Here is a 12,069-nt window from a genome sequence, read left to right on the forward strand (position 1 = left end):
CCAAATTGGCGACTTGGATTTCCCATTCTAATCTAATCTCAACTTAATCTAATTTAATTATTTATTCCTTATGAATTCAATAAGTTTTTTTAAAAAAATTAAATAAACAATTATTTAATTATTTATGATATTGGCGTGCGCGTCATCCCACCTGGCCAAGACCTTTTCTTCTTAATTTCCCAAAAAAAAAAAAAAAAAAAAAAAAAATACAAATCTTAAAATCCCCAATTTTTTCTCCAATTCTTCGTTCTTAGCCCATTTTTCAAAGCAACTGTTTGGATAACCAAAGCAAAACTTATTCCTCCGACCTCCCATGGCGGTTTCTCCCCACTCTTTTCCGCCCAGAAAGCGGCGTCCCTCGGCGGCGGCATTCGTCTCCCCCAAACTCTCCGCCCCTATCCTCCTCGAATCTCTCCTCTCTCTCTGCCATGAAATCTCCGCCATCAAACCGCTTCAATTCATCCTCAAACGCTACTCCATTTCCATGATTCGGAAATCCAGATTACTCCACATTTTTCTCCAAGACCTCCGCCGTAATCCGACGGTTTTGCTTTCCGCCTCCGCCTTGCTCTGCCTTGAAGAAATGTATATCGTTTTGCAAAGAATCAAAACCTTGATTGAAGATTGTTCTAATGGAAGCAAGATGTGGTTACTAACTCAGAACCAATCCATCGCTAACAACTTTCATGAACTCACCTTGGATTTATCGACTCTTCTTGATATCTTCCCTGTTAAGGACGCTGGATTAACCGAAGACGTTGAGGAATTGTTCTTCCTCTTGAGAAATCAGTGCTCCGAATCTGCCGCGTTTCTTGATCCAAGAGATGAAGATCTCCGATTGAGTGTGATGAACACGATCGATCGAATTAAAGATGAAATCGTTCCGGATTGTGCCGAACTGTCAGAGATTTTCTCCATGATCGATATTCGCGATTCGTCGAGTTGTCGTGAGGAAATCGAGAATCTCGAGGACGAAGTTCAGAATCAAACGGATGAGAAATCGAGATCCGATATGATTGCTTTGATCGGATTAGTTCGTTACGCGAAATGCGTTCTGTACGGAGCGTCGACGGCGGAATCTGGATTCCGCCGGAGTGATTCGATCTCGGATTTGCCTGTACCGGCGGATTTCAAGTGTCCGATTAATCTGGATTTAATGCAGGACCCTGTCGTCGTGGCAACAGGTCATACGTACGATCGTGCGGCTATAACGTTGTGGATTGAATCAGGGCACAACACGTGTCCGAAAACAGGTCAGACCTTGGCCCATACGAACCTAATTCCGAACCGGGGATTGAAAAACCTGATTGCAATGTGGTGCCGTCAGGAGAGAATTCCGTTCGATGTAGCGGAAAGCAACAAAGAGAGAGTCAACGGCGTCACGTTAAACAAGGCGGCGTTAGAGGCTATGAGAATGACGGCGTCATTTCTCGTTAAGAAGCTCGCCACGTCAGCAGACTCTTCAGTGAACGACGTCGTTTACGAGCTTCGTGTTTTGGCTAAAACAGATCCCGGAAGCCGTGGGTTCATCGCCCAAGCCGGAGCTGTACCGTTACTCATCCGTTACCTCAACTCTGATAACCCGACTCTGCAAGTTAACGCCGTCACGACGGTGCTAAACCTGTCCATTTTCGAAGCCAATAAATCGTTGATAATGGAAACCGACGGCGCGCTGATCGGAGTCATCGAGGTACTCCGCTCCGGCGCCACTTGGGAAGCAAAAGGGAACGCCGCCGCCACCATATTCAGCCTCTCCAGTATCCATTCTTACCGGCGGAGAATGGGGAGGAAGAGTCGTGTTATCAGGGGACTGCTCGATTTGGCCAAAAACGGGCCGATTAATTCGAAGAGGGATGCTCTGGTGACCATTTTGACACTAGCCAACGACAGGGAGATCGTCGGTCGGTTAATCGAAGGTGGGGTTATGGAGGCGGTGAGCCATCTGATGAACAGCCTGCCGGAGGAGGCGGTGACGATTCTGGAAGTGGTGGTTAGGAAAGGGGGATTTGTGGCGATTGCTTCTGGTTTTTATGTGATTAAGAAATTAGGCTCTGTTTTGAGAGAGGGCTCCGATAGAGCCAGAGAGAGCGCCGCCGCGGCACTGGTGACAATGTGCAGGCAAGGTGGATCGGAAATGGTGGCGGAGCTGGCGTCTATTGCTGGGATTGAGAGAGTGATTTGGGAATTGATGGGGAGTGGAACCGCGAGAGGGCGGCGAAAGGCGGCGTCGCTGTTGAGAATACTCCGGCGATGGTCAGCAGGTTTGGATGGAAACGGCGGCGCTGGAGTAGAGTCCATGACAATTACTTCGTCGAGAATGGGTGGCGACTCAAACCCCATTGTTAGTTCATCAAGAGGAGCAATTGTGCATGTGTAGAAGAGAAGGTTTCATCCAAATTCTTTCCCATAGATTTGTTTGTAAATTAATGTGTTCTTTATTTGTTCTTAGTTTGAGTTTAAAAAAAGGCCCAAAATTGTCTTTGATTAGTTTGATTTGATTTGTTCACTCTATAATGATTTGTATGTAGTTGAACTCAGAAAACATGAATTCATTTGTAAAACATACCATATTCATTCCAAAAACAACTCGGTTTTTATAATGGTCACTATAGCCTCACTCCAGCACGCTCTCGCTATTGATCATCCATTCACGATCACTCTAAAAAGCAACAATAGCAATAATGTGTAAGAGTCGATGAGATGAAGAAAGACAAGAATATGAGAAAACAACTTAGATAAACAATGAGAACGTCATTTGAACAAAACAAAAACAAAGTTGTTGTGAGATCTCACTCAAATTGTAGAGAAGAAGAAAGCATTCCTAAGAGTGTGGAAATCCCTTTCTAGTAGACGTGTTTTAAAATCGTGAGGTTGACGACTATACCTAACGGGCCAAAGTAGACAATATTTGACAGCTATACCTCACGGGCCAAAGTAGACAATATTTGCTAGCGGTGTGTCAGAGGACGCTGGCCCCAGTAGAGGTGGATTGTGAAATCTCATTGGAGATGGAAACAGAGTATTATTTTAAGATGCGAAGTTGACGACTATATTTAATGGGTGCATTCTTTTTTACGTTCATAAAAATTATAATTAGTTACTTAGATAGAGAGCAAATTGATTCAATAATAAACTGAATTTATTATTATTTATTATATTTGTATATTAATTAATAAATCAATCCATTAAAATAATAAATAATAAATATTTTTACGTTTAAATTTAATTAAAAAAATATTGATAATTAAGTGATTTAATTTAACAAAAAAAATTAATACTAATATATTTATGTTTAATAATTATCTAAAAATAATCAATAATGAAAAACCAACAAAATATAGCAAAAAAAAGTTTATCCATTAATTTGAATATATTAAATGATTTTTTTTTTCAAGAAATGTCTATTCACATGAACATTTTATCGAAATATTTCTTTAGCGAGACTCCAATATTTCCATCAATTCGACATTTAAAACCTTGTGTTTGAACATAAAATTTAAGAATAACGTGTAAAGTCATCTGCTGACGTCAAGAAACAAGAACAAAAAAAAAAAAAACGCTCTAAAATATCAACATGAATAACATAAAAAAAAATAAAAACATTAGAAGAAAACTACGAAAAATAAGATTATCCTAAGCTTGTGACGTGGATGAACAACGTTAGATTGAGAAATTATAAGCACAAACAACTTGGTTGATTAGTATTAATAGAGACATTATTGACAACACGTCCACTTGAGCATCAAGTAAGTAGGGACTATGAGATAGACTTGTCTCGTCAATCGTCCCAAAGTCACCTTATCCGAAACAATTTAAATGGGTCGAAACTTGGACAAACTAATAACACTATGGAGAGTAAATGAATAAAAAGGACAACCACCGCCAATAGACTTAATGACAATGAGATATCGTCTCTATGGTAAGGTGACTACAGTAGAACCGAGCTCTAGAAAACCAAAAATAGATTGAGTTATAAGGTGTAGATAAATGTGTTCAAGGAAAACGTGGTACAAGAGACTCCGTTTATATAATAATGTCAGAACTTGAATTCCGACGCTTCAGAATTCAAATCGACGTAGGAAAGTGTTCGAGAGCAGCATGTCACAAAGGGGGTCGTTTCAAAGTTTCAGTTTGTCTTTCGTATTTCATTTTGTAATTGTATCCCAACTCGTTTTTCTGTAATAAATTTGAAGAACACGGTGTCGTTCATTTATCTTTTTGGTTTTGATCTAGATTCTTAAAGCGTTCGAAAACTTGGGTCGTTATCGTAATTAAAATACGTTGAATTTAGCAAATTATTTGAAAGGGATGAGAGGGCTTTAAATGGCAAAGACTTTGAAAGCCCATAATACACATTAAAAGTCTTCTTCTCTTTGGTTGATGGGCCTATAACTTTAGAGCCTTTGGACCATCTCATGTTCTTAGGAAAGCAACTCCCAACACAACTAGGACCTATTCGATCAACGTTAAAGGAGACGACTTATGACACGTTCTAATCGTGCACTAGCTTTAAGTGAGGCTGGAGTCATATTTAAGGCTTAAACTCTTAGGTATGGTTATTGTCAAGTCCAGAAGACTACCTATAGCAAGACGACGATCGTTACTTTAGGGTTTGAACCAAAAAGGCTACTAGTAGCGACACGAATAAGACGACTTTTTAAGTTCATGGATGTACACGATATTCGTAGAGAACAGAGACACGTGTTTCATAATATTTCTTATTTAAGCTGTAAATAAGACGATTTTTACGACATGGGTTTGAGCCATTTAAGACAACTTAGCCATACCATTGAGAGAGAACCAAATAGGAGGTGTGAAGTTGAACACGTTAAAGGTACTCGTTACCCTAAAGTTGGATGGGACCATTGGTTGCAGGACGTATGTCCTATAATTTGTGGGGCAAATGCTTGGTTTTAAGGGTAAGAAAGAATGTCTCCTCCAATCCATTTAAACATCATCTCTGCCACAAAACTATACAACTTGGTTTCCTTTTCCTTTATTTATCCCCACATTCACACATGTTTTCCTTCACTTCATTTCATTTCATATCACCTTTTTCACTGTCTATGTACCTCATTTTCTGTCTTCAATTCAATCCCAAAACCCGACTTTTATAACCCTACGTCTTAATTTTATAACAACGTGTTATTGGATGTATTGATGATATGCTAGCCGTGATGTATTTTTGGTACTAGTTCTGTCCTCGAACCAATTTTTCTATGTTCTCTCCCCTTGTAACAACTCAAGCCCACTATTAGCAGACATTGTCCGTTTTGGCCCGTTACATATCTACCTTCATAAAAAATGTTTTGTTCTCCTCTCCAACTGATATGAAAACTTCCCTTGGGGGCCCAATGTTCTTGTTGGCATACCGCTCAGTGTTTGACTCTGATACCTTTTGTAACAACCAAAGCCCACTGTTAATAGATATTGTTTATTTTAATCTGTTACGTATTGTCGTCAATCTCACAGTCAAGAAGAGGTTTCTACACCCTTTTAAGAAATTCTTCGTTCTCCTCTCCAACTGATGTGAGATCTCACACCCCTGTTCGTAGTGGGTCCCCACAGGATTCCGACTCCACAAATTAAGTAAGTAACAAGACTATTGGTTAGTCGAGAATTCAGTTACTTTATATTTCAATTTCTTTGAAGTTTGAACACCAAATTCGATATAGAGTCATTCATTACGAGTTTCAAAGGAGAAAATGACTTTCCCTAGACGAAGGTACGAAGATAATAATAATTTTTCAAGCCTTGTGATTGGCTTGTTTGGGTATTGAAGCATTATCCAAGCATGGGCTAGACTTGGAATGGTGACAAACTCTCGACACCAACACATTTCTTTTGTCTTTTTCTTTTATATTTCACTAACAAAATTATAAAAATCAATACTTTACTTAGAAAAAACAATTAAAATATCGACGTCGAGATTTTAATTCAATATTGATACACGATAAAATAATAATATTAACATATATTCTTATAAATAAAAAATATTAAAATTATTTAAATAAATTATTGTTTTTTTTCATTAGATATCGAAAATATGTAGTTTTCTATTTAAAATTAAAAAAAAAATATTTTTTTTCTATAGATTTTAAAATTTAAAAGTAATTTTAGAAAATAGATAATAAAATAAAGAAATTTTTTAGTGATTTATTAGGTTTTTTTTTTATTTTTATAATTGGGTTCTAATTAAACTTCTAATGCATCTTTTTTCTCCCTTTCTCATTTTATTATTAAAAAAAAACATATTTTTTTAGTATAAAACAAAAAAGAAATATTTAAAATTAAAATGCCACGTGGACCCCACCGTTTTGCCTTTCCCCACTTTTTCTACACCGGTGGGCCCCTTCTCTCTCCCCAAATCCTAAAACCGCCCCTCTTTTTTATCTCTCCCACCGGCGACGCTAAAACAGAGCTGAGACAGAGAGAGAGAGATTGAGAATTTTTAGAGAGAGAAACTTTTCCGATGAGAAATCACAAATTCCGATTATCGGATATGATTCCAAACGCTTGGTTTTACAAGCTCAGAGAAATTGGCGGCGGAAGAGGAAGATCCTCGACCAACCAAACGCCTTTTGATTCGAAGAAAAAGCCCCGGCAGCCACCGCCAAAACAGAGGCAGTTGCAAGTGCCGTCGCCGCATTCTCACTCTAGAAAATCTTATTATTTCACCAGAGAACTCGAATCCAACGATGGGTTTTGTGTTAATTCCCCTCCGCCGTCCCCGCCGCTGCTGCCTATGCTGGTACCGGCGAGAAAGTCGTCAAAACAGGGGAAACCAGGAAAAATACAAACGAGTAACCGGTCGTCGACGGCGACGGCGGTGAAACTCCACAACTCCTCCTCCGTCGGCTGCAGCTGCCCCACGACGTCGGAGTCCATCTGGACCAAATCAGATTCTCCACCGGAATTGTCCACGTCACCCTCCGAAACTTCCCCTGAATCCGACAAAATCCTCGCCGTTGAACTCCAATCCGAATCCTTCGACCGCGATATCGTAATCGACGTGTCGTCAAACTATTCCAACAATGTCGTCGTCGGCGCGTTCGACTCCCTGTCGGAAGTTGACCTCCCGCCGATCATAACAAAGCAGAAGAAAAAAGACACAAAACAGAGGACGACGACGACGACAAAGAAACCTCCGGCGAATTCCCCCGGCGTACGGCTCCGAATCCACTCCCCCAAAATCGGGCACCGGAAAATCGGAGGCCGGAAAAGCGTGTCATCGCGGCGGAGCCTTTCCGACAGCTTGGCGATCATGAAATCATCGTACGATCCACAAAAGGATTTCAGAGAATCAATGGTGGAGATGATCGTTGAGAACAACATTAGAGGTTCGAAGGATTTGGAAGATCTTCTTGCATGCTATCTCTGTTTGAACGCCGATGAATATCACGATCTTATAATCAAAGTTTTCAAGCAGATCTGGTTTGATCTTACGGAACTTGCCGTTTGATTTTCAAATACCCATTTCAAATTCCTTGTACAGTTCTTCCCTCTAATTCTAAACAAAATTTAAATAAAATTTTTAGCTTAATTTCAACCTCTAAACATTGGGAGAAAAAAGATGCAATTTTTATTCATTTATTATAGGAAGAACACATCCTTAAAAGACAAGATCATCATGTCTTGAAGCTCCATTCTCCAGGCAATACTTTCAGCTTTATGATCCAAGAAAATGACTCTTTAAATTCCCTTCCGATCTTGCAAGTTCATCGCTAGCATACAGCTCAATATCCGGCTTTGATACCATTTGTAACAGTCTAAGTCTACCCCTACTAGATATTGTCCGTTTTAGCCCATTACGCGAGATTTCCTCACCATTTTAAGAAAGGCTCGTTTTTCTCTCGAACCAATGTGAGATCTCACAATCCACCGCCTTGGAGGCCAACGTTCTTACTGGCATATTGTCGGGTGTCTGGCTTTAATACTATTTGTAACAACCCATGACTTTAATACCATTTGTAACAGCTCGTGACTCTGATAACATTCGTAATAGTCTAAGTCCACTGCTAGTAGATATTGTCCGTTTTTTCTTGACGTATACAAACAAAACTCGTAATTTAACCGACAAACAAGTGGAAAAAGAAGCTGAAAAGAAGTGGGAAAAGAAGGTGAAAGAAAAAAGGAATTCAAAAAATAAAGTAAAAGTTGAGTTGATTTTCTCAACTTTTATTTATTTATTTATTTTATCTTTTAACTATTAATAACTAAATATTGCTGAATATTTGAAATTCATTTTTTATGTATAAATTATTTTTTTCATAAAAAAAAAAGGTTAATTAATACATATTTAACCAATTATTTTAAAACAATTCTCTTATTTTATTAGTTTTATTATTATTTTTTTAATTTTTAAACAAATAAATAATCTGAATAATGACATGGGAACTTGGATGATAATTGTACCTTCAAACATATATAGTTTAAAATTTGAAAATTTGGAGATTTCAAGAAAAAAAAAATTGAAATTTATGGTCAATAATTGAATTGACTTTTCTACATCATTTGAAGAACATTAAAATATTTAATTTCCAATATTTAAAAATTTCTACGCATCCCCAAATAAAAATAATTGATTATAACAACGTCCGTATTCACAAAAGTAAAATTTTGTATTTTTAAAACACGTCTAAAAAACTACTCATGGTCATTCCAGGATCAATCGTCATCTGTGTAGGGGTGCTTTACCTTGATCTGAATAAATAAGGTAGCATGGGATTTTTAGGGTTTGAATCATCGAGTATTACTTCGTTCTCCTCTCCAAACGATGTGAGATCTCACAATGATAATTACATTCGATTGGGTATTATGATCTTGAGTTAATTAACTATCTCAGTATATGAAAATTATACCACCTCTTCGAGATAGGGTCTTGTGACGAACACCTATCTATGTCCATGAGAATTGTACCACTTATCGTGATTTTATTTGTCACGTCCGCTCAATAATGTTTATGGGAGTTTGGACAAGTTTTGAATAATTTTTGTTCATTTAGGTAAGTTTTGTTGACAATTTTTGCATATCTATTTTCAATATTCAACCTTTTTTAAGAAATATTTTTAAATAAAGACAAAGGGTTACGATGGGAAGAACTGCTTGTTACTATGGAAGACTCATAAATTATGAACGTATGGTGCAAATTTAAATTAATCAATCTCTTAAACTCCATAATTTCATACGTTTTAAATTCATAAACGTAATGTCTCGAAAGACGTTGTTTATTTGTAGTTGTTTTTGTTTGACCTTTACCTCGAGTTTATACCCTTGGTTTGATTATTATTACCTCATTTACTATAACAACATCTTGACCTCGAGTTCATAATCTTTGCTAATTTGAATTTATCATTATACTTTAGAAGTAAAATAATTGAAGTAGATTTTATGTTTAGAGGCATTCAAATGACTCGAAAACTTGACCAATCCGAACTATCTAATTCAAACCACAAAAATTCAGTTGGGTTCCAAAAATTCTGGCATGTTCGTGGGTTGATATTTATTTTTATTGAATCAACCCGACCAACCCGAAAATAGGATTACAACCCAACCTTACGCTACTCTACTTTTAAGATTATTGTGAATATTAAAATATTTGACGTTTGTAACTAATGTTAATAATGCATTATGACTTGTGAATATTTGATATTTAATGTTCACGAGATTTTAGTTATTAATGTAACATATACCGCGGACAAGTAGAATCTTTAAAATAATTATAAAAAAAAAATAATCTGACAACTCAACCCGAGAACAGGGAACTGGGTTGAACTGAGTTGTGAACTCTATTCAAGTTGTTCACGTCACCAACTCAACCAACACAAAATTTCGAGTCGATCCAAAAGATTTCTTCAATCCATCCCAACCCGTATACAACCTTACAAAAATTTTAACGTTACAATCATGCCTAATACGACGTTAAATATTTGTGCAAATATATCCTTTTTAGCCCCTCTTTTTAAGCTTTATTCAAAAAGAAAAAGGAAAAAAAAAAAAAGAAAAAAAAAAGTTGGGTTGAAAAAGCATTTAAAAATTCTTTAATAAAAAGAAGAAAAGAGAAAATTGGGGAGTGGGGTTCATGCATGTGCATGTCTATCATCCATCTGATTCTGGATGGTACATAAGCTTTGACTTTCTTTTGTCAAACCCTATACTGCCACGTCATATCATGTCTTGTCCGTACTACCCCACGTGTCTTAATGTAAGTGGGAGAATGGGAGACTGTCGGCGACGGTAGAAAGGACAAAATAACCCGACCCGTCGATTCCTGGTTTCCATCCGACCGGGAATTATGAATTTCCATTGGGTTGGAAAATGTTTTTAATTTTTTTAAAAAAGATTCTTATTAAATAATTAATTAAACCCAATTCAGTCCTAAAATGTTTGTAGTAGTTGATCGGTACAAATTGAAGGATAAGATTTGTATTAGCCAACCGAACATCACTGTATGGAATTCAAGCTTGTTCGGTCACACACGTCGCATGCGTATGTATGATCAATCCTATAGGACACAACTGATTTGTCTCTACACTAGGCCAAATCATTTAGCTCGACCTTGTCTTTATTGAGACCAAGGTCTCTCAATGCAATGCCGCGTCCAACATCTTGGTTCCCAATTAACAAGCTCATATGTCTTGACGTCATCCCAAGTCATAGGGTGTCGTCAACCATCGTAGCTCACTCAATCATGTTATTAAGAATGAGCCCACGTGTTGTTCATAATACAAGAACATCTTGAGTACAAAATTTTACTCTCATTTATGTAATTGAATGATATAAAATGGTGTTGATGCATGGTTCTAAACAAGGTGCGCATTCGATGTGGCATTTGAGGTAAACCCGAGTTAGCTATCGAGATAATGTGTAAAATAACAACCTCGTACCAAGATGTTTCTCGAGTAAATATACCCTTAAGCTTAAGTTAGTATTAGAAACGCCTTTCATTGGAAAATGTAAAAAAATTTCTGCCATTTTTTAGGGTCCAAGACTGATGGCGGACTGAATTTCTTCCGGTTGTTCGATAGTGTCGGCCGACCTAATGTTCCCTCGGTCGGAAGTTTACAAAATTAAATATAAAAATTAAATCTTTAATAATAACTTTTTTTTTTAATTTCAATTAAAACATGATTATTAAGTGGATTCTTTAATTATTATTTTTTCTATTTGATTCTCTTTTTGTGGAATTAAATACGAATAATAGAAGCCAAATATAATATTGCAAACACACAAATAAATGTGTCAAGAAGATAATGATGATGTTCACTAAAGTACCACTCATTTCTTCTCTTTTTCTTCCATTACCTTTTAACCATAAAAAATTAGTATTAAAAAAATATAATTGAAGTATTTAATTAATAATTAAAAGTTATAAGACACTCTTAATTCAAAAAAAAAAAAAATCGTTACCTACTAATTCTGACTTAAAAGGTTCGGTTATTTGTTAATTTGTATTCTTTAAGCTATGAGTATTTTGAACTACCGCCGTTCAAGACATGGGTCACTGATGAAAGTCATCTTTAATTCAAAACCGCTATTGGAATTGAGTCGTCAACAAGTTTCGTTTAGAGATTTGAATCCTTGTCTACACTTACATCGCCCCTTTGTCATAGTATCTTGATACTAATGAGTGTTTTCATCGCTTAAAAGCTAGCCAGCGATCGTCCACTCTACTAAAGGTGTTACGAATTCGAGTCTAATCTTTTATTCCCGCTTCAAAATTTTAATTGTGTGAGATCTATATTGGTTGGAGAGGGAAACAAAACATTCCTTATAAAGGGTGTTGAAAACCGTGATCCATTTCTAGCAACGATGTGTGAACGAAACATTCCTTATAAGTCAACTCCATTAAAATTGCGATGCGGTTGACTTGAGCTGTTATAAATGGTATCAGAGTCAGACACTGAGCGGCGTGTTATAAAAGTGTGAAACAGAGCATTTTTTATAAGGACGTGAAACATCTCCCACGTTTTAAAATCATGAGGTTGACGGCAAAACATAAGAGGTTATATCGAATCGAATTAATCTCGAGAATAATTTGTTGTTGGGTAGGTCGAGATAGCCCTACTA

General features: G+C 36.9%; 2 protein-coding genes across 2 annotated transcripts; both read left to right on the plus strand.

The window, feature by feature from the left end:
- Positions 1-216: 216 nt before the first annotated feature.
- Positions 217-2,583, plus strand: LOC111452957 (U-box domain-containing protein 16-like). The gene has a single exon (XM_023093853.1). It carries the CDS (start codon positions 314-316, stop codon positions 2,375-2,377), a length of 2,064 nt encoding a protein of 687 aa, XP_022949621.1. The 5' UTR covers positions 217-313; the 3' UTR covers positions 2,378-2,583.
- A 3,831-nt stretch (positions 2,584-6,414) lies between these two features.
- Positions 6,415-7,549, plus strand: LOC111453529 (transcription repressor OFP1-like). Its single transcript, XM_023094657.1, has one exon. The coding sequence runs from the start codon at positions 6,473-6,475 to the stop codon at positions 7,460-7,462; it is 990 nt and encodes a 329-aa protein (XP_022950425.1). The 5' UTR covers positions 6,415-6,472; the 3' UTR covers positions 7,463-7,549.
- The last annotated feature ends 4,520 nt before the right edge of the window (positions 7,550-12,069 follow it).

This window comes from Cucurbita moschata, unplaced genomic scaffold, assembly GCF_002738365.1.
Source record: "Cucurbita moschata cultivar Rifu unplaced genomic scaffold, Cmos_1.0 Cmo_Scf00015, whole genome shotgun sequence".
NCBI classification, from domain to species: domain Eukaryota; kingdom Viridiplantae; phylum Streptophyta; class Magnoliopsida; order Cucurbitales; family Cucurbitaceae; genus Cucurbita; species Cucurbita moschata.

Bases quoted from the DNA above. Each gene is read 5' to 3' on its own strand.
- LOC111453529 (XM_023094657.1), top strand. From the start codon at position 6,473: ATGAGAAATCACAAATTCCGATTATCGGATATGATTCCAAACGCTTGG.
- LOC111452957 (XM_023093853.1), top strand. From the start codon at position 314: ATGGCGGTTTCTCCCCACTCTTTTCCGCCCAGAAAGCGGCGTCCCTCG.